We start from the raw sequence: 23,420 nt of genomic DNA, 5'->3' as shown, positions 1-23,420 counted from the left end.
AATGATGGACTGTTATTTCTCTTTTCTCATTTGAGCTGTTCTTGCCATAATATGTACTATGTACCAAATAGGGCTATCTTCTGTATACTACCCCTACCTTGTCACAACACAACTGATTGGCTCAAACACAATAAGAAGGAAAGAAATTCCACAAATGAACTTTTAACAAGGTACACCTGTTAATTGAAATGCCTTCCAGGTGACTTCCTCATGAAGCTGGTTGAGAGAATGCTAAAGAGTGTGCAAAGCTGTCATCAAGGCAAATGGTGGCTACTTTGAAGAATCTCAAAAATATTTTGATTTGTTTAACACTTTTTTGGTTACTACATGATTCCATATGTGTTATTTCATAGTTTTGATATCTTCACTATTTTTGTACAATGTATAAAATAGTAAAAAGAAAGAAAAACACACACACACACACACACACACACACACACACACACACACACACACACATACATACATGCATGCATACATACATACATACATACATACATACATACATACACACACACACGTAAGTATGTATATGGGGGATTGGTAATCATGCAGACAATTACATTGATTCAAGCTACAATCTAATATTAAAGCTGATCTACCCCCTAAAGAAAGAAAAAAATAGACCTGCCGTCTTTCTGGATTTGTTTAATCCTCATATCCCCAAACCAAGTGACATTGGAAACCTTGGTATCTAAGGATAATTATCTAACAACTAGCCTTGTATGGAGTGAAGATCTAAGACAAATACTACATTTTAACTCACATTTTTTACAGAGTTTGTTGACGACTAATAATAATATCAGGTTCCTGATGTTGTCAAGTGTTTCATGTTCTGTTTCATTCCATGCAGGAGGTAGAGGAAGACAAGAAGAGAGCGGAGAAGGAAGGAATGATACTGCAAAGCCCTAAGGGTAAAGCAGGGGACTTAACCATCACCATCAACAAGTCAACCAGCGTGAGTTGCCCCGTCTGCCTACAGAGATGTACACAGAGATGCTTTTACATACCGAATAGTTCTGAAATATCAATATTCATACCAACACAATTACAATGTCCATATTGATGAACGAAACCATATGCATACACATATTATCAGCAATAGAGATGTATTACTGAGATACTGTGATTCACACTGTCATGTTCACTTTGCTATTGAGTAGGATCCTCGTGTTGTGATGACCAAACCAGGGACGGGTGGTTCTCCCACTCCAAAGTGGGTCCAGGAGCTTGGGGAGAGGGAGACGGAGGGGAACCTGCTGGGCTCTGGGCGGGGCAGGAGGAAGCAGCTACTGGTCACCATGGCTGGCAACACAAAGGTAAACAACATGACAAGCCTATGAGGTACAGCAGGAATTCTAAAGTTCTGTGGCCAACTGTAGTCAAATGATGCAATTGAATGATACAAATTATGTTTAGGGCCAGGACTTTTTTCTGATAAGGTCACTTGGTCAGGGGAAAGTCCTAACCTCATTGAAATTATTGATATTGATGATCCATGGTTGTTTGATCCCAGGGTAAGAGGGTGGTGAGTGAGAGGCTGGAGAGAAGACCAGGTCCAGGTCCCCTCAGTCCACTGGATGTGAAGAGCCCTACAGAGGACAACCAGCACCGTGTGGAATCAACAGCAAGAGGAAAACACCAGCACACTCACACAGCAAAGAGGGACACAGGACCACAGGTCATCAGTGCATACTTTGGGCCGAATCCTAGCTTGAGACATGAGACTCTAAACTGAGAGTCCTTGGGGAAACCGATAGGCCTATGTCATAATAGCCTGCTTTTTATAGATTGAGAATATGGCAGTTGGCTATGCACTTTTTTACACTGTCAAGACTTTGGCTAGTTTATATTGCTTCCACATCATTCCCTGCTCTGTACCTTGTTGTCTAGCCACCTTCCCCTTCCCCCCCCTTGTGTCTGTCCTCTCATACGCTGCTGTCTTGTTTTACATAGTTGTCAGACATGCCGGCTGGCCCCTCCCCTCCTGTAAAGAAGCACAAAGACTGTTGGACAGAGGGCGGGCTGCAGGGGTGGTGATTGACTGGGGGGGGGGGGGGGGGGGGGGGGCAGGACTGTGAACTCTTCTGTCACACTGGTCTGGCCTGGAGCTATTTGGGCCTGCTGTTTTTTTTTATTGTTATTTTATTTAACTTGGCAAGTCAGTTAAGAACAGTCTTATTTACAATGACGGCCTACCCCGGCCAAATCTGGACGACGCTGGGCTAATTGTGTGCCGCCCTATGGGACTCCCAATCATGGCTGGATGTGATACAGCCTGGATTTGAATCAGGGACTGTAGTGATGCCTCTTGCACTGAGATGCAGTGCCTTAGACCACTGTGCCACTCGGGAGCTCCAAGTGTAGCTAGTAGCTTCTGTAGTCAGAGCTGAGTGCTCAGTTGACATAGTTTGTTGAAAAATAAAAATATCACATTTGGTGGTATATGGTGTATTGTTTTCCACAGTGTTCTGATCTGGAGGGCCATTATACTGTAGCAGAGCCCCTCAAGCAGTCCTGCTGGGGTGTAGCTGCTGTATTCAGACAGAGCCGAGAGCCCTCAGCAGACAGCAGACATACAGCTTGTTAGTCCCTCTGTCTCTACAGTGGCATGGCTGTTATCCTCATGAGACTGTAGGGAGAAGTATTTATCTAGCTGATCCAGGGCTTTCGTTATATCCCCTGACACTGGGCCGGCCATTGAGAATGGCTGCAGCAAATAACTTGGAAAATAGATCATAAATGGCTTGTGTGTGTTTTCCTCCAAGGATTTTTCTTTCTTTAATTTAGGTTTTCAGAGCCATTGTTTAAGCTTACCATTTAAGGACAATTAAGATGGTCCTTATTGAGTTACTGTATTTCAAGTCCCTAACATCCTGCCTGTTAGGGCTGCTCTTAGCTCTCTATTACTTCATGAGTTATGATTCGGCGATGTGATATGGTCGTTTATAAATACGTAGATGGAAACGTTTTAAAAGAACTGCCTGATGCAGGTGGATTCATAGAAGCTGTGCAGGCACACATACGCATGTATGCGCGCGCACGCACACACACACACACACACACACACACACACACACACACACACACACACACACACACACACACACACACACACACACACACACACACACACACACACACACACACACACACACACACACACACACACACACACACACACAGTACTCCCAGCTGCTCTGTGAAATGCCACACGGTTTCTGATTTAGAGCCCTTGGGCACACAGAGTCTTTGGGACAGCTGCTAGTGTTCTGACTGTCGTCGGGAACACACAAGAACACACACTCTTACACGCACATGGCCCAATCAACACACTGACGCACACTACCGGCAGTTGATCCTCCAGCACTAAAAAGTGAAACCCAGCCAGTCCATCAGGCTCTGTGAACAGAGAGTGGATCTGTGCTGCAGGAAGAGTGGAGAGCTGCACAAAGCTGTAGTGTGGGACAGGACAGACAGACCATGGCTCCAGAATGATCTAGAACACAACCCTGTGTTTACAGGCTGCTGCTGCTACTGCCAGGTCCAGTGAAGTTAACGTGACAAATGTACAGGGTGAACAGGATGTTCCCTGGCTGTGTTTCTGGCCTATATCTATCTGGACAGACGCTCATAGTCATGCCATGTACACTGAATCAGCGTTTGAGCCATGGCCAGTGTTTGATACAGCCGTGAAAAACTAGGCCTGTTTGCCAGGTCCACTTCTATTTGGACCCTGCTTACATAATGTTGTTCAGCCTCTATATGGGGGCGATTGCTCTGCGGAACACTCTCTTCAGACAGCCAGCCCTGTTACTGCAGCAGCATGGGATGAGAGTGACAAGGAGAGCCTCAGGGTGGTACTATCACTACAGGCCCTGGGATAGAGCGAGAGGAAGAGATGGAGAGAGAGAGAGAACCAGGCTTGCAGACAGGTTTTTCCAGTCTCTGTTACTCTCCTAAACCACAGAGAGCCTGCTCTCCTCCGCCACATTGCTTCCCCATTCCTGCCGTCATGAAAATCATGATTTCATCTAATTAACATTTGGCTGCCTTTTGTTCAGAATGGGCTCATTATGCCGCCAACGACAGGACAGAGTGGGCAGCATGCCAATGAAGGGGGAAAGAGGGATGGAGATAGGAGAAGAAAGCGAGTGGAATAAAGCGTGTGAGAGAGGGGGAGGAAAAGTGATTTACAAGAGTTGTAAGAGAGGGAGAGGGATCCTTTTTGAGTGTGTGCGCACAGGGGAACAAAACCCCAGGCTCAATGGTATGACTCCGAAGGTGTTCTATCATTCCTCGGACAAGCTTCCTGACTGTTTACAAAACTCCCTGTACCTCTCTCACTCTGTCTCACACTGTTCTGGAGATGGCTGTTAGTAGCACCAGCAGTCTAGGGTTTATTCAGTAGTGGAACGTTTAGAAGGTTGGCAGTAGAGACGTTGAATTTAATGGATACTGGGAAGAATATTGCCTTAAGAATATAAATAATCCCAAATCATATATGAAAAAGGTCATTAAAAAAAGATTGGGTAAGGGTCAAAGTAAAACTTTTTTTTTTAAGTCTCTTGCTCCCACCCACCCCTCCCCAGGGCTTCGCACCGGGATGTATATAATGGATATATCGGCAATAAATTGGTACAATTGGGACTGTTTGAAAGGGGATCAATTAAACATTGCCTGTTTTATTTTTTTCCCCCCCAGTTGATATTCCGTGAATTCTGTGTAAAATCGATATTTCATAGTGTCTTTGAAAAATACTATGATACCATGTGTCCACTTGGGGGCAGTGTAGCTCTTTGAAAGGCTGAATTGTGCTGCTGAGGACAGGAACAGTTCATTTTTGTGACAGCAATATCAGTGGCAGCAGTGGGACCTGCTGTAGTATGATCCTTCTGTATAAGGACTTAGTTGATAGACATCATCATTGTTTTTGTCGTGCTGATAACGTCTTTCTCTCTCCTCCATTCTCTCTTCTCTCTCTTTCAGGATGAAGTGGGGCAGGGGAAGTGTTTGACAGAGGAGTGTCACTGTCTGTCAGAGTGTGAGCCTCACCACCAGGTAAGAGACCAGACCCCTTCTTATTAGCACTTAATTGCTTACTGTCCTAAGCCAATCAATTACCATGAATATAAATGTAACCTAAGTACCATATTACCAACATTTCATTATGCATTCTTTCACATTTTGTTTAATTGTCCAATTGTGCATACTGAATCTTCTTTTGAAGAGTGTGTGCATTGTCCATCATAGGATAATCCATGTCAAATCAGTGTGCACATGTCAGCGTAGGTGTTGAGCAACTCAGGAGTTTCGTGTTGAAACCCAGAGGCGGCAGCTCAGAGGCACGTTCACTTCAAACGGTGTTACATGCAGTCTGACTGACATCGTCATCAGGTTATTACTGCCTTATTACTACTCCATTACTGCAAACCGAGCTTGCTGATGAGCCTCTTCAGCTCACTGGTCTTGGTCTTTAAAACACACACTGCGTACCAGACCTCTGGAGTCTGCCATCGTGTCAATGATTCGCCCCATGAGTTACGTGGAGCTGTAGCATCCACAATGAGAACAAAGTCTCTGAAGGTGAAACTCAGCTTTGTGCTGTTCCACTTCGGACGATCCTGCATCATTGACAGATACTCCCATGTCAATCTTCTACAGAAGAGTTCTGCAAGGTACTGGGCTTGTTTCCATCTCCTTCGAGCATACAAGTCGTCCTTCTTGACCAGACGTGGTGGCAACAATGGTTATCCTTTGAGTTGAATGACGTGATTTGGCATTAGGGAATCCAAGACACTTGGGTCATTCGAGACTGAAGTTATTAGGCAGTCATTAAGAATTGCCTCCATCTTACATGGAACTGTTTACAGGGCTTTGCCATCAAACCTGCATCATGACGGGTTGAAGAACACTCTTTACTAACTGGATGAGCTGTACCACACACACCGGCATGGTGAGCACCATTAGGAGTGTTGAATCTCCACTTTATGCAATCCTGCAACAGGGCCTTTTGAATTTTGTCTTGGTTTAGATCCTTCAGAGCTTCTCTTAGCTCACGGTTAAAGCTGACACATTTTATTCCATTGTCCTCTCCTAAATTCAGCAAAAAAAGGAACGTCCTCTCACTGTCAACTGCGTTAATTTTCAGCAAAATGAACATCTGTAAATATTTTCAACAACTGAGACATAAACTGAACAAGTTCCACAGACATGTGACTAACAGAAATGGAATAATGTGTCCCTGAACAAGGGGGGAGGGGGTCCAAATCAAAAGTAAAAGTCAGTATCTGGTGTGGCCACCAGCTGCATTAAGTACTGCAGTGCATCTCCTCCTCATGGACTGCACCAGAGTTGCCAGTTCTTGCTGTCAGATGTTACCCCACTCTTCCACCAAGACACCTGCAAGTTCCCAGACATTTCTGGGCGGAATGGCCCTAGCCCTCACCCTCTGATCCAACTAGTCCCAGACGTGCTCAATGGGATTGAGATCCGGGCTGTTCGCTGGCCATGGCAGAACACTGACATTCCTGTCTTGCAGGAAATCATTCACAGAATGAGCAGTATAGCTGGTGGCATTGTCATGCTGGAGGGTCATGTCAGGATGAGCCTGCAGGAAGGCTTCGGCATGAGGCAGGAGGATGTCTTCCCTGTAACGACCAGCATTGAGAGTGCCTGCAATGACAACAAGCTCAGTTCGATGATGCTGAGACACACCGCCCCAGACCATGACGGACCCTCCACCTCCAAATCGATCCCACTCCAGAGTTCAGGCCTCGGTGTAACGCTCATTCCTTCGATGATAAACACGAATCCAACCATCACCCCTGGTGAGACAAAACCGTGACTTGTCAGTGAAGAGCACTTTTTGCCAGTCCTGTCTGGCCCAGCGACGGTGGGTTTGTGCCCATGGGCGACGTTGTTGCCGGTGATGTCTGGTGAGGACCTGCCTTACAACAGTCCAGCCTCTCTCAGCCTATTGCGGACAGTCTGAGCACTGATGGAGGGATTGTGTGTTCCTGATGTAACTCCGGCAGTTGTTGTTGCCATCCTGAACCTGTCCCGCAGGTGTGATGTTCGGATGTACCGATCCTGTGCAGGTGTTGTTACACGTGGTCTGCCACTGCGAGGATGATCAGCTGTCTCTCCTGTCTCCCAATAGAGCTGTCTTAGGCGTCTCACAGTAAAGACATTGCAATTTATTGCCCTGGCCACATCTGCATTCCTCATGCCTACTTGTAGCATGCCTAAGGCACGTTCATGCAGATGAGCATGGACTCTGGGCATCTTTCTTTTTGTGTTTTTCAGAGTCAGTGGAAAGGCCTCTTTAGTGTCCTAAGTTTTCATACATGTGACCTTAATTGCCTACCGTCTATAAGCTGTTAACGACTGTTCTACAGGTGCATGTTCATTAATTGTTTATGGATCATTGAACAAGCATGGGAAACAGTGTTTAAACCGTTTGCAATGAAGATCTGTGAAGTTATTTTGGTTTTTACTAATTATCTTTGAAAGACCTGAAAAAGGGACATTTCTTTTTTTTGCTGAGTTTACAAATGAACCGTTGAAGGGGACTGAAGCATGAGTCTGTGTCAAAGGAATGAGCCATTTTGAGAAGGATGGCTCAGCAGGTCAGATGTGAATATTACTCCATACCTCTTTACATTACTTTGTCCTCTCTTAACTTCAGTAGGTCCGCAGTAGTCGATGCCTACATGAGTGAAAAGTGATAGATCTGTAGAGATCCTGTCTATAGGAAGAGAAGCCATTTTCTGCTGTCCTACATTTCCATGTTTGCGTTGACAAGCCAGACATTCCTGTATGATGGAGCTTGCTGCAGAGTTGCTATGCAGAACCCAGTATATGCGCTGCAGCCTGGAGAGCATGTCATTTCTCCTGCTGTGGCCAACCAGGTCATGACAAAGGATCCGTTTTGAGATGTCTCTGTCTTTGGGAAGAATGGCTGGGTGTTTTTAATCTTCAGGCATGGCAGAGCTGCTAGCCTTCCACCTACCCTCAGGACACTGTTCAACAAGACTGGATCCATTCTGTACAGCACCAGTCAAAAGTTTGGACTCACCTACTCATTCAAGAGTTTTTCCTTTATTTGTACTATTTTCTACATTGTAGAATAAGAGTTAAGACATTAAAACTATGAAATAACACATATGGAATCATGTAGTTACCAAAAAAGTGTTAAACAAATCAAAATATATTTATATTCTTCAAAGTAGCCACCCTTTGCCTTGATGACAGCTTTGCATACTCTTAGCATTCTCTCAACCAGCTTCACGAGGAATGCTTTTCCAACAGTTTTAAAAGAGTTCCCACAAATGCTGAGCAGTTGTTGGCTGCTTTTCCTTCACTCTGCGGTCCAACTCATTCCAAACCTTCTCAGTCGGGTGGTTGTGGAGGCCAGGTCATCTGATGCAGCACTCCATCACTCTCCTTCTTGGTCAAATAGTCATTACACAGCCTGGAGGTGTGTTGGGTCATTGTCCTGTTGAAAAACAAATGATAGTCTAAGCGCAGATCAGATGGGATGGCGTATTGCTGCAGGATGGACAGATTTCCACCTGTCTAATGTCCATTGCTCATGTTTTTTGACCCAAGCAAGTCTCTTCTTCTTATTGGTGTCCTTTAGTAGTGGTTTCTTTGCAGCATTTCAACCATGAAGACCTGATTCATGCAGTCTCCTCTGAACAGTTGCTGTTGAGATATGTCTGTTACTTGAACTCTGTGAAGAACTTATTTGGGCTGAAATTTCTGAGGCTGGTAACTCTAATGAACTAATCCTCTGCAGCAGAGGAAACTCTGGGTCTTCCTTTCCTGTGGTGGTCCTCATGAGAGCCATGTTCATCATAGCGCTTGATGCTTTTTGCGACTGCACCTTAAGAAACTTTAAAAGTTCATGCCATTTTCCACATTGACTGACCTTCATGTTTTAAAGTAATGATGGACTGTCATTTATCTTAGTTTATTTGAGCTGTTCTTGCCATAATATAGATTTGGCCTTTTACCAAATAGGGCTATCTTCTGTTTACCACCCCTACCTTGTCACAACACAACTGATTGGCTCAAACGCATTAAGAAGGAAAGAAATTCCACAAATGAACTTTTAACAAGGCACACCTGTTAATTGAAATGTTTTATACGTGACTACCTCATGAAGCTGGTTGAGAGAATGCCAAGAGTGTGCAAAGCAGTCATCAAGGCAAAGGGTGGCTACTTTGAAGAATCTCAAAGGTGTGTCCAAACTTATTTGGTACTGTATATGTTGCTGATCTGTTAACTGTGCCTTTGCTGAATGCAGCAATTCTATTCTTGGACAAAGCATACAACAGCTTCCTCTGCCTGGGCAATGTCGTCCACTGAGAGTCTGAGTGTACAGCTTTGCTTTGAACTGACATTTGTGATCCTCCAACATTCTCCAGCTCCTCCGTGTGCTTAATGTCCTGCAATGTGTGAGAACAGCCTTTCAAGAACAATGTATACGAACGAATACAATGCCTTCCCATCTACTGGCTTAATGACCAGCTCAGAGCTTTTTCCATATGTGCAGTTTTTTTCCTTCATTTCATTGACCAAGTTGAACTCAAGTGGTTTCTTTGCTTCATTGTATAGCCTTGCTGGATTCATGTGCAAACAGCTACGAACAAGTTCTCTTGGTTGATCACTTTTATACTCCGCTAAATAATAAAGCCTGTCTTGCATGGTGTCAGTTTTGCATTCAATACCATGTTGGAAAGCTTTAATGAATGACCTGTAATGAAGTGGGTCACCATCGAACACTGGTAGGCCTCTTGTTGGCAATAGAGTTTTTGCTTTTTAGCAGAAATTCAGTGATGCCATTCAGTCTTTGGTTAGCATGAAATTGTGGAGAAAAAGGGGTAAAAATACAAAAAAACATAAAAAAAATAGCATCTTGGTTGGTAGTAGCATTAGCATGGTAGCTAGTATAATTATCTTGGTAGTTAAAGGAACGAGGAAATAGTAGCATCAGCTTGGTTGCTAGTAGCATTAACCTGGTTGGAACCTGCACTTTGAGTTGCTTGCCCATTAGCGCCATTTGTGGGTGTTGGTGGCTGCTGCTGTGGCTGCTGCTGTGCTTGTATGGTGTTGGTTGCAGAATGTAGCCTTGGTGCACCATGGTTTGTTCTCCCTGTTGGGATCCTGTAGGAGTAGGTTTCAAGTTTTATTAGTCATATGTACAGGATACGCATGGTTTACATCGTCCAACAAAATTCTTACTTGCAGGTTCCTTCTCGACAAGGCAACAACAATAAGAAATCAAATATAAGAATACAAGCATAAAGTAAATGGCTCAGTAGAATAGAATAAACATTTCAAATCAAACTTTGTCACATGCGCCGAATACAACAATTGTAGACCTTACCGTGAAATGCTTACTTACAAGCCCTTATCCAACAGTGCAGTTCAAGAAGAGTTAGGAAAATATTTACCAAACAGACTAAAGTAAAAAGTAACACAGTAAGAATAACAATAACGAGGCTATATACAGGGATTTTTGTTTTAGATTCTGTCTCTCACAGTTGAAGTGTACCTATGATACAAATTACAGACCTCTACATGCTTTGTAAGTAGGAAAACCTGCAAAATCGGCAGTGTATCAAATACTTGTTCTCCCCACTATAGGTGTTCCTTTTGTCCAGGTGGGAAAGGGCAGTGTGGAGTACGATTGAGATTGCATCATCTGCGGATCTGTTGGGGCGGTATGCAAATTGGAGTGGGTCTAGGGTGTCGGGAGGATGCTGTTGATGTGAGCCATGACCAGCCTTTCAAAGCACTTTATGACTACCAACGTGAGTGCTACAGGGCGGTAATCATTTAGGCAGGTTATCTTTTCTTCCTTGGGCACAAGGACTGTGGTGGTTTGCTTGAAACATGTAGGTATTACAGACTCGGTCAGGGAGAGGTTGAAAATGTCAGTGAAGACACTTGATAGTAGGTTCGCGCATGCTTTGAGTACACCTCCTGGTAATCCGTCTGGCCAGCGGCTTTGTTGACCTTTTTAAAGTTTTTTTCCACATCGGCTACCGAGAGCGTTATCACACAGTTGAGCATAAGTAATAATACAGGAAGGCACAATTTATAGTACAATATTGATATTTGTATTGGGGAAGAGGTGGGGGCAGTGTATAAAATGAGCAGTATAATAAGAGTCTGGTAGCAGCAGTTGTGGTGTGTGAGTGCATGTGTGCTAAAGTGCGGAGAATCAGAGCAGGTGGTCAGTCCAGTTCAAGTGTTCATCAGTCTGATGGCTTGTAGATAGACACAGTCTCTCAGCCTGTTGCTATCAGACCTCAAGCTCTGATACCGTCTACCCAACGGTAAGGGAGAGAACAGCTCATGGCGGGGGTGTGTGGGGTCCTTGATAGTACTGCATGCCTTCCTCAGGCACCGTTTTGAGTAGATGGGAGCATGGTCCCAGTGATGTACTAGGCCGTCTTCACCACTCGCTGTAAGGCCTTGAGGTCGTGGATGAAGCAATTCCCATACCAGGCTGCGATACAACCGGTCAGGATGCTCTCCTTCGTGCAGCGGTAGTATTTGGAGAGGACCTGGGGAAGCATGTCAAATTTATTCCGCCACCATAGGAAGTAGAGACACCGATGCACTCTCAAGAGTGGTGGTGTTGTTGGTCCATGACAAGTCCTCAGTGATGTGGACCCAGAGGAACTTAAAACTTGTGAGTCTCTCTACTGCAGTCCCGTTGATGTGTATCGGGGCATGCTTCCTCTCTGCTTTCTGAAGTCAACAATCAACTCCTTGGTTTTGCTGACGTTGAGGGGGAGGTTGTTGTCATGATACCACAATGCCAGTTCACTTACCTCCTCCCTATAGGCTGACTCGTCATTGGTGGTTATCACCCCCCTATAACTGTGGTGTCATCAACAAACTTGATGATGGTGTTGGTGTCGTGCAAAGCCACGCAGTTGTTGAGTACAGCAGAGGACTGAGGACACACCCCTGGGGGGCCCTTGTGTTAAGAGTCAGTGTGGAGGTGTTGTTACCAATCCTTACAGCATGTGTTCTACCGTCAGGAAGTCCAGGATTCAGTTGCCGAGGTGGTGTCCAGACCCAGGGCACTGAGCTTGGTGTCGAGCTTGGCTGGAACAATAGTGTTGAATGCTGAACTGTAGTCAATGAACAGCACTCTCACATAGGTGTTCCTCTTGTCCAGATGTGTTACGACCATGTGAATAGCAATGGAAATAGAATCTTCCGTGGAACTGTTAGAGCGGTAGGACAATTGGCATGGTTCCAGTGTGCCTGGCATGCTGGCCTTGATGTGGGCCATGATCAGCCTCTCAAAGCCCTTCATGATGACCAAGGTGAGTGCGACAGGGCAATAGTCACTTTGGCATGTCACCTTGTTTTTCTTGGGCACTGGGACAATGGTGGTCTCCTTAGAGCAGGTGGGGACTACAGCCTGGGACAAGGACAGGTTGAAGATGTCTGAAAAGACGTCCACCAGCTGGTTAGGACACACTCTGAGGAGCGGCCAGGGATGCCATCTGGGCAAGCAGCATCAGAGAGTGAAAACACTTGGTCGGGTCGGAGTTGTCTTGGATGGCTCCGTATTTTCTGCCTTGAAGCGAGCATAGAATGTGTCAAGCTTGACTGTGAGGGAGGCTTGGTGTCACGGCACAGCTGGATTTGCATTTGTAGTCTGTGATAGTCTGTAATCCTTGCCACATGCGACACGAGTTGGAGTTGTGGAACATCAGCACTTAGCTAAGTTTGAGTCTGTATTGTCTTTTTTTAGGGATGCATTGTATGGATATCTCCGTTCATCCAGGGTTTTTGGTTGGGGTATGTCCGGATTGTTATTGTGGCTACAACATCAACATTTCCTAATGAATGAATAATGATTTTTTTTTTATGGATAATTTCTTACATTGTTAGCCCAGAAAACCTTAAGTGTTATTACATACATCCGGGAAGAACTATTGGATATCAGAGAGACGTCAAATTACCAGCACAACCAGCACTACGACCAGGAATATGACTTTCCCAAAGCGGATCCTTTGTCTGCATCTCCCAAGGCATTCAAACTGATTCTAGAGGCCGACGCAAAACAACCGCCGGAGGAGAAGGTGTTGTAAGCGGTCTTCTAGTGAGGCTTCCGATGCGTGCACACCACCCACCGCTTCCGAGTATATTACTCACTAATGTCCAGACCCAAGTTAACAAAGTAGGCAATTAGGGCAAGAGTTGATTTCCAAAGAGATATCTGGGATTGTAACAATGTTTCACAGAAACATGGCTAGCTTGGGACATGCTGTTGGAGTCAATACAGCCAACGGGATTTTCAGTTTATCACACCGACAGGAATAAACATCTTTCCGGTAAGCAAAAGGGCAGGGGTGGATGTTTCATGATTAACGACTCATGGTGTAATTGTAACAACATACAGGAACTCAAGCCCTTTTGTTCACCTCAACTAGAATTCCTCACAATCAAATGCCGACCGTATTATCTCCCAAGAGAACTCTCCTCCATTATTGTCACAGCCGTGTATATCCCTCCGCAAGATGATACCAAGACTGCCATCAAGGAACTTCACTGAACTTTATGCAAACTGGAAACCATATATCCTGAGATTGCATTTATTGTAGCTGGGGATTTTAATACAGCTAATTTGAGAACAAGGCTACCTAAATTCTATCAGCATATCGATTGCAGTACACGAGCGAGTAACACTCTCGACCATTGCTACTCTAACTTCCACGATGCATACAAGGCCCTCCCCCGCCCTCCTTTTGGCAAATCTGACCATGACTCCTTCTTGTCGCCCGTGCTTAGGTCTATCCAACGCTGGTCTGACCAATAGGATTCCACGCTTCAATCACGTGGACTGGGATATGTTCCGGGTAGCCTCAGATAACGTATATGCTGACTCGGTGATTGAGTTTATAAGGAAGTGTATAGGAGATGTTGTACCCACTATGACTATTAAAACCTTCCTTAACCAGAAACCGTGCATTGATGGCAGCATTTGCGCAAAACTGAAAGCCCATACCGGCAAAATTAATCATGGCAAGGCAATTGGGAATATGGCCCCCACATGCTTCAATATGTCCACCATTGTTCATGTTCCCAAGATAGCTAAGGTAACTGAACTAAATGACTGTTGGCCCGTAGCACTCACTTCTGTTATCATGAAGTGCTTTGAGAAACTAGTCAAGGATCTCTCTGTACTTTGCTCCATTCATTTTTTCCTCAATCCTGACTAGTCTCTGTCCCTGCCGCTGGAAAACATCCCCACAGCATGATGCTGCAACCACTGTGCTTCACTGTGGGGATGGTGCCAGGTTTCCTCCATACATGATACTTGTCATTAATGCCAAATAGTTCAATCTTGGTTTCATCAGGCCAGAGAATCTTGTTTCTCATGGTCTGAGAGTCCTTTAGGTGTCTTTTGGCAAACTCCAAGCGGGCTGTCATGTGCATTTTACTCATGTGCGTCCGTCTGGCCAATACCAAAAAGGCCTGATTAGTGGAGTGCTGCAGAGATGGTTGTCCTTCTGGAAGGTTCTCCCATCGCAACAGAGGAACTCTGGAGCTCTGTCAAAGTGACCATCGGGTTCTTGGTCACCTCCCTGACCAAGGCCCTTCTCCTCTGATTGCTCAGTTTGCCTGGGCGGCCAGCTCTAAGAAAAGTCTTGGTAGTTCCAAGCTTCTTCCATTTAAGAATGATGGAAGCCACTATGTTCTTGGGGACCTTCAATGCTGCAGAAATGTTTTGGTACCCTTCCCCAGATCTGTGCCTCAAAACAATCAAATTTCAAATCAATCACATGTATTTATACAGCAGCAGATGTCATAACGTGTTATACAGAAACCCAGCCAAAAATCCCAAACAGCAAGCAATGCAGATGTAGAAGCACTGTGTAGAAACAATCTTGTATCGGAGCTCTACTGACAATTCCTTCGACTTCACTGCTTGGTTTTTGCTCTGGCATGCACTGTCAACTGTGGGACCTTATATACAGTTGAAGTCGGAAGTTTACATACACTTACTTAGGAGTCATTAAAACTCGTTTTTCAACCACTCCACACATTTCTTGTTAACAAACTATAGTTTTGGCAAGTCAGTTAGGACATCTACTTTGTGCATGACACAAGTCATTTTTCCAACAATTGTTTACAGACAGATTATTTCACTTATAATTCACTGTATCACAATTCCAGTGGGTCAGAAGTGTACATACACTAAGTTGACTGTGCCTTTAAACAGCTTGGAAAATTCCAGAAAATGATATAATGGCTTTAGAAGCTTCTGATAGGCTAATTGACATCATGTGAGTCAATTGGAGGTGTACCTGTGGATTTATTTCAAGGCCTACCTTCAAACTCAGTGCCTATTTGCTTGACATCATGGAAAAATCAAAAGAAATCAGCCAAGCCCTCAGAACTAATTGTAGACCTCAACCAGTCTGGTTCATCCTTGGGAGCAATTTCCAAATGCCTGAAGGTACCAAGTTCATCTGTACAAACAATAGTATGCAAGTATAAACACCATGGGACCTCGCAGCCGTCATACCGCTCAGGAAGGAGACACGTTCTGTGCAAATCAATCCCAGAATAACAGCAAAGGACCTATTTAAGATGCTTGAGGAAACAGGTACAAAAGTATCTATATCCACAGTAAAACGAGTCCTAGATCAACATAACCTGAAAGGCTGCTCAGCAAGGAAGAAGCCACTGCTCCAAAACCGCCATAAAAAAGCCAGACTACGGTTTGCAACTGCACATCGGGACAAAGATGGTACTTTTTAGAGAAATGTCCTCTGGTCTGATGAAACACAAATAGAACTGTTTGGCCATAATGACCATCGTTATGTTTGGAGGAAAAAGGGGGAGGCTTGCAAGCCGAAGAACATCATCCCAAACGTGAAGCACGGGGGTGGCAGCATCATGTTGTGGGGGTGCTTTGCTGCAGGAGAGACTGGTGCACTTCACAAAATAGATGGCATCATGAGCAAGCAAGTGTATGTGGATATATTGAAGCAACATCTCAAGACATCAGTCAGGAAGTTAAAGCTTGGTCGCAAATGGATCTTCCAAATGGACAATGACCCCAAGCATACTTCCAAAGTTGTGGCAAAATGACAACAAAGTCAAGGTATTGGAGTGGCCATCACAAAGCCCTCAATCCTATAGAATTGTTTTTGACAGAACTGAAAAAGCATGTGAGAAAGGAGGTCTACAAACCTGACTGTTACACCAGCTCTGTCAGGAGGAATGGGCAAAAATTCACCCAACTTATTGTGGGAAGCTTGTGGAAGGCTTCCTGAAACGTTTGACCCAAGTTAAACAATTTAAAGGCAATGCTACCAAATACTAATTGAGTGTATGTAAACTTCTGATCCACTGACCCAATGTGATGAAAGAAATAAAAGCTGAAATAAATCATTCTCTCTACTATTATTCTGACATTTCACATTCTTAAAATAAAGTGGTGATACTAACTGGCCTAAGACATAATTTTTATTAGGATTAAATGTCAGGAATTGTGAAAAACTAAGTTTAAATGTATTTGGCTAAGGTGTATGTAAACTTCCGACTTCAACTGTACATGTAGACAGGTGTGTGCGCCTTTCCAAATCATGTCTAATCAATTGAATGTGGACTCCAGTCAAGTTGTGAAAACATCTCAAGGATGATCAATGGAAACGGACTCACATGAGCTCTATTTCGAGTCTCATACCAAAGTGTCTGAATACTTATTTACATGAGGTATCTGTTTTTTATTTTAATGCATTTTCAAACATGTCTAAAAACCTGTTTTGTATTTATTATGGATCCCCAACTACTCTTCCTGGGGTCCAGCAAAATTAAGGCAGTTTATTCACTTTTAAATACATTATAATTCATTCGCAGATTTCATAACAGGCCCCTACTCCACCACTACCACAAATCTACAGTACACACCCGTGTGTGGGTGTGTATGTCTGTGTGGCTTCACAGTCCCCGCTGTTCCATAAGGGGTATTTTTTTTATCAGTTTTTTAAATCAAATTTTAGTACTGGCATCAGTTACTTGATGTGGTATAGAGTTCAATGTAACCATGGCTCTATGTAGTACTGTGAGCCTTCCATAGTCTGTTCTGGACTGTGAAGAGACCTCCTGTGGTATGTATTGTGGGGTATGTATCGGTGTCCGAGCTGTGCGCCAGTAGTTCAAATAGACAGCTCGGTGCATTCAACATGTCAATACCTCTCATAAATTCAAGTAGTGATGAAGTCAATCTCTCCTCCACTTTGAGCCTGGAGAGATTGACATGCATATTATTAATATTAGCCCTCTGTATACATCCAAGGGCCAGCCGTTCTGCCCTGTTCTGAGACAAAAGCAAAGTCCCTTTTTGTGGCACCTGACAATGACTGAACAGATCCTGTAGGAGCTGCCTTGTTGATAGTGCTGTTAAGAAGGCAGAGAAGTGCTTTATTATGGATAAACTTCTCCCCATCTTAGCTACTGTTGTATTATGTTTAGACCATGATAGTTTACAATCCAGCTTTTCTCCAAGCAGTTTACTCACCTCAACTTTCTCAATTTCCACGATTTAGTTTAGTCAATGATTTGTCCCAAATACAGTGCTTTTAGTTGTATAAATATTTAGGACTAATTTATTCCTTGCTATCCATTCTGAAACTAACTGCAACTCTTTGTTAACCTCTCTTGGGTATGGGGCAGTATTTTCACGTCCGGATGAAAAGCATGCCCAAAGTAAACAGCCTGTTACTCAGGCCCAGAAGCTAGGATAGGCGAAACCCCAAGGTCAAACCATCCCCCCCAAAAAAAATAATTGTAATTATTTATTCAAAATAGGAACAAATTCTTATTTTCAATGACAGCCTTCTTATTTTCAATGACAGCCTAGTGGGTTACCTGCCTGTTCAGGGGCAGAACAACAGATTTGTTTGTACCTTGTGTAACAGATGTGAAACGGCTAGCTTAGTTAGCGTGGGCGCTAAATAGCGTTTCAATCAGTGACGTCACTTGCTCTGAGACCTTGAAGTAGTAGTTCCCCTTGCTCTGCAAGAGCCGCGGCTTTTGTGGAGCGATGGGTAACGATGCTTCGAGGGTGACTGTTGATGTGTGCAGAAGGTCCCTAGTTCGCGCCCGGGTATGGGCGAGGGGACGGTTTAAATTTGTACTGTTACATTGATGCTGTTGACCCGGATTACTGGTTGCTGCGGAAAAAGGAGGAAGGTCAAAAGGGGGGTGAGTGTAACAGATGTGAAACGGCTAGCTTAGTTAGCGTGGGCGCTAAATAGCGTTTCAATCAGTGACGTCACTTGCTCTGAGACCTTGAAGTAGTAGTTCCCCTTGCTCTGCAAGAGCCGCGGCTTTTGTGGAGCGATGGGTAACGATGCTTCGAGGGTGACTGTTGATGTGTGCAGAAGGTCCCTAGTTCGCGCCCGGGTATGGGGACGGTTTAAATTTGTACTGTTACACTTGTCAGCTTGGAGATTTGAACTTGCAACCTTCCGGTTACTAGTCCAACGCTCTAACCACTAGGCTACCCTGCCTCCCCAAAAAGAATTCAGCCTACTACTGTTTTCAATGGCTGTCACTTTTATTACAGGGCGAAATCCTCCCAAATTGCAGTTCCTAGGTCTTCCACTAGATGTCAACAGTCTTTAGAAATAGTCTCATGCTGGTTTATGGAAAAATGAGCCAGAAATTGTAGTTTTTCTAGGTGGCTTCCATCTTGGCTGTAGTGTTTCCAAGCGCTTGGAAGAGAGCGCGTTCTTTTGTATTTTTCTCCGGAAAAGACAATAATGATTCTCTGTCTTAAATTGTATAGTTTATTTACGTATTAGGGTACCTAAGGTTTGATTATAAACGTTGTTTGACTTGTTTGGAAAAGTTTATTTGTAATGTTTGGGATTCATTTTGTATGCATTTTGATGGAGGGAAACTGGATGGATTATTGACTGAAGCACGCCAGCTAAACTGAGTTTTTATGGATATAAAGAAGGACATTATCGAACAAAAGGACCATTTGTGATGTATCTGGGACCTTTTGGAGTGCCAAAAGAAGAAGATCATCAAAGGTAAGGCATTTATTATATCGCTATTTCTGACTTTCGTGGCGCACCTGCCTGGTTGAAATATGTTTTTCATGCTTTTTTATGCGGGGCGCTGTCCTCAGATAATTGCATGGTGTGCTTTAGTCATAAAGCCTTTTTGAAATCTGACACAGCGGCTGGATTAACAAGAAGGTAAGCTTTATTTTGATGTATTACACTTGTGATTTTATGAAAGTTAAATATTTATAATTCTATAGTTTGAATTTCGCTCTCTGCAATTTCACTGGATGTTGTCAAGGTGGGATGCTACCGTCCCACCTGCCCATAAGAAGTTAAGTGTTGCAGTCATTTCAGTCACTGTAGTAGCTGACATTTGTAGTGTTGAGTCATCTGCATACATAGACAGACTGTCTTTACTCAAAGCCTGTGGCATGTCATTAGTAAAGATTGAAACAAGTAATGGGTGCCCTGGTACATACATAGACAGCTGCCCTGGGGAATTCCTGATTCTACCTGGATTATGTTGGAGAGGCTTCCGTTGAAGAACACCCTCTGTGTCTGTTAGACAGGTAACTCTTTATCCACAATATAGCAGTGGGTGTAGTCAACACATACATTTTTCCAGCAGCAGACTATGATTGTCAAAAGTTGCACTGAAGCATAACAGCCCCCACAATATTTTTATCATCAATTTCTCTCAACCAATCATCAGTCATTTGTGTAAGTGACCTGTGCTTGTTGAATGCCCTTCCCAATCAGCGTGCTGAAAGTCTGTTGTCAATTTGTTTTCTGTAAAATAGCATTGTATCTGATCAAACATTTTTTTCCAACTTTAAGGGTTGGTAACAGGCTGATTGGTCAGCTCTTTAAGCCAGTAAAGGGGGCTTTACTATTCTTAGGTAGCGGAATGACTTTTGCTTCCCTCCAAGTCTGGGGGTTCACACTTTCTAGAAGACTATTATCCTCAATTTTCCATCCAACTTGTCAAACCCTGTTGGTTGATAGTGTCATGACCTTCCCTCCTGTGTGAGGATCAGAGAGAGCCCCTCTCTCTCCCACCAGAGAGGAGGGGGGTGGAAGTTGGCCATTTTATGATGGTCTTAAATACCTTGCAGGAACTTTCTCTCCCACTCTGCAGAAATGGAAGTAAAAAAATCCCTTTTACAACAGAGAGAATTATTTTAGAGTACTGTAACATCCAATATTGGATAATAAAACAGTATTTCTGTAATCCAAACATTTGGAATTGTCCGTGGGTATTTAAATAACAAATCTTAATTTCGATTTTGTGATGTCATTAAAGACGATAGAACAACATAACTATCTCTGAAAGTGTACATTTCCAAGTTGTCAGGTTTACATCTAAATGCTGTGGAACTTATATGATTAAATATGAAACTATTTGTGATAAGATGAAATGTGATTTTAGCCTTCTAAATGAGAATAGTTTTTCATAAATGTTCTACCCAGTCAGTGACCACACCCACATGAGCACAGACATTATGTTGGCATCATGGAACGCCCCCTTTTACCAGCGTGCATTAAAACCCCTTTCACATTAGACCAAGCAGAATACAGTGTAAGCCGGATGTTGCAAATGGTTAGACTCTACCAGACCAGTAAAGTGCAGCACGAGCTGAATACGTCACAAATCCTCTTCTGAGGAGGAGTAGTAGGAAGGATGGGAAGACCAATGCGCAGCATGGTAAGTGTCCATATTGTTTAATAAGAATAATGAACACTGAACAAAACAATAAACGACAACGTGAAATAACAAAACCGAAACAGTTCCGTGTGGATCAAACACTGACACGGAAAATAATCACCCACAACTCAAAAGTGAAACCAGGCTACCTAAGCATGGTTCTCAATCAGGGACAACGATTGACAGCTGCCTCTGATTGAGAAGCATACCAGGCCAAACACAGAAATCCCAAAACATAGAAAAAGGAACATAGACAACCCACCCAACTCACGCCCTGACCATACTAAAACAAAGACATAACAAAATAACTAAGGTCAGAACGTGACACACACTCACTTTAAGGAATTCAAAATTACAATATATACTTGGCTGTGTAGTGTCAGCGTTTATTGCTGACAAATATTCTTTACATCAATAACATAGGAATCACTATAAAACGTATCGTATTACCTCATATACTCTATATTAGGCCCAGCCTTTGGAAATCTGTTTTTTCCTAGATATGGCTACTGTATTGTGCTCACTACATCCGATGGATCTGAATTCTGCTCTCAAGCAAATTTCTGCAGCCTTAGTAAAGATGTGATCAATACATGTTCATGATTTCATCCCTGTGCTGTTTGTAACTACCCTGGTAGGTTGACTGATAACCTGAACCAGGTTGCAGGCACTGGTTACAGTTTGAATCTTTTTCTTGAGTGGGCAGCTTGATAAAAGCCAGTCAATATTTAAAATAATCCAGAAAAGATACCTCTGATATCACATACATTATCAAGCATTTCACACATGTTATCCAGATACTGAGTGTGAACACTTGGTGGTCTATAGCAGCTTCCCACCAGAATGGGCTTTAGGAGAGGCAGTATTTAACATGAGATCCTATCTAATCTTTACAGGAATGTGGTTCTGATTATAAACAGCAACACCTCCACCATTGGCATTTATATATTTTCTGTAAATGTTATAACCTTGTATTGCTACCACTGTATCATCAAAGGTATTATCTAAGTGAGTTTCAGAGTCAGAATATGAATGTCATCTTTTACTAGCAAATGATTGATTTCATAAACCTTGTTTCTTAAGCTACACATGTTAACTTGGGCTATTTTGATCACTTTTCCTCTAAGGATGCTTACTTATTTTTATTGCTTTACTGGGAAGCTTAGCAGAAGTAGATACGTTCATGTTATTTATGTTAGTGCAGGGTGAACTGCAAACAGTGAACTTCCTCCTAGGGCACACCGGCTCAGTGCCAGAAGTATAAATCTGGTTCATAGGCACATGATTACTGCATACAATAGCTGTAGGATCAGCAGAGGCATTCAGGACAGTTAAGAGAGACATTAATTAGGTTACTTACATTCTGTCTACCAACGCCCCTGGTAATGTACATTTGCTGAAGCATTATGACAACTCTGCGTCACAATGGTAGGGATTAGCTGAGCTGGGGTCATTGATAAGTCATTGTCTCAACACAGTCTTATAATGCTGTGAAACGGTCCAGGAACCCAAATTATTTAGATCCTTATAAAAAATGTGTTTTGTTTCCAAAAGTTATCGAAATTGTCAACAAAAGTTACACCCATTGAGTTGCAATGATCACGTAGCCATTTGTGAAGAGAGAGAATCCTGCTAAAGTGTTCAATGCCATGATTCAGAGGCGGCACAGGGCCAGATATGATGGGTATTTTGTTAGTAATGTATTTTACCTGAGCTCCGGGGTAGGACGTTGTTTTTGCACCAGGAATGGTCACATTTCTTACCAGGGAACTACCCAAAATCATATCTGGCGAGAATGACGAGGAAATCCACCCACTCCCACGCTTCACAGGATTTGGAGAACCCTTTATGGATTGGCGAGAGGCAGGATAACTTGAGCCCGTTGCTCCCGGCTCCTGGTGCAGTCCTCCAACAGATGGAGAAGCCCTGCTTGATCCAGAGCAGGGACGGAAGGTTGCCGACGTCGACTTTGAAATCGTAGTAGTATGCACTGCGGCCACAGACACCGGCAACCCCAGCAACGAAGGTGCAAGAAGATCAGGCTCCAGGACGTCTAAACTATTCATTGTTTGTATCCGCCCCGGGCCACAAAGCAGTTTAGACTAGGGAGGCCGCTGTCTTTGGCTTCCACGGCTCGTGACATGCGACCATCATTGATTGCCTTGCTCCTCTTGCTGTGCTCCTTCGACTCCGCTATCTCATGGGGGAGCTCCGGGCAACATCGACCAGTCGGATAGCAAGGCAGAGATGCATCCAACAAGCGTGAATGTTGTCCAGACACCAGCGTATAAAATGTAAACATTCCACTCTGTGTTTCTTACATAGGCTGGCGACCTGCGTGATCAAGAAAGCCACCTCAAGCCTATAATCCCTGGCAAGTAAATAATTGCATTGGAACTCTGAGTGATCCGGTTTGTCCCGAAACAAAGCGTAGTAGATACAGCTCCTACAGCACTGGAATTGTTTGTTTATTTCTCCAGACAAAGAGGGCTCCATTGCAAAACTAATCTGGTACCAAATTAATTAGCTTGATGGCTAACAGCTTAGCATCTCTGTCAAGCAGGCTTCAACCTGTCTTTTAAGCGGGATTCCGGGTCAAGAAATAGCGGTCCTAGCTGTTAAAAGGTAACCGAGATGAGCAATCC

The 23,420-nt window shown here is 43.6% G+C and overlaps 1 protein-coding gene across 3 annotated transcripts in view; it reads left to right on the top strand.

The window, feature by feature from the left end:
• The window catches only part of LOC110497982 (uncharacterized), a 50,037-nt gene that overhangs the window by 9,965 nt on the left and 16,652 nt on the right, over nucleotides 1-23,420 (top strand). For 2 of the 3 annotated variants that reach the window (XM_021574483.3, XM_090211381.1), the window contains exons 3-6: nucleotides 854-958; nucleotides 1,164-1,319; nucleotides 1,517-1,681; nucleotides 4,990-5,061. In XM_021574483.3, coding sequence (XP_021430158.3) covers nucleotides 854-958; nucleotides 1,164-1,319; nucleotides 1,517-1,681; nucleotides 4,990-5,061 — 498 coding nt within the window. Of the gene's footprint in view, nucleotides 1-853; nucleotides 959-1,163; nucleotides 1,320-1,516; nucleotides 1,682-4,989; nucleotides 5,062-20,669; nucleotides 20,776-23,420 lie in introns of those variants that run through there. The other variant, XM_090211382.1, reaches the window with a different exon arrangement.

The sequence above is a fragment of the Oncorhynchus mykiss genome, chromosome 19, assembly GCF_057628025.1.
Source record: "Oncorhynchus mykiss isolate SJ-2025 chromosome 19, ASM5762802v1, whole genome shotgun sequence".
NCBI lineage: Eukaryota > Metazoa > Chordata > Actinopteri > Salmoniformes > Salmonidae > Oncorhynchus > Oncorhynchus mykiss.
Note: the sequence above shows the minus strand (reverse complement) of the source record. Positions and strands in the feature narration are given on the sequence as shown.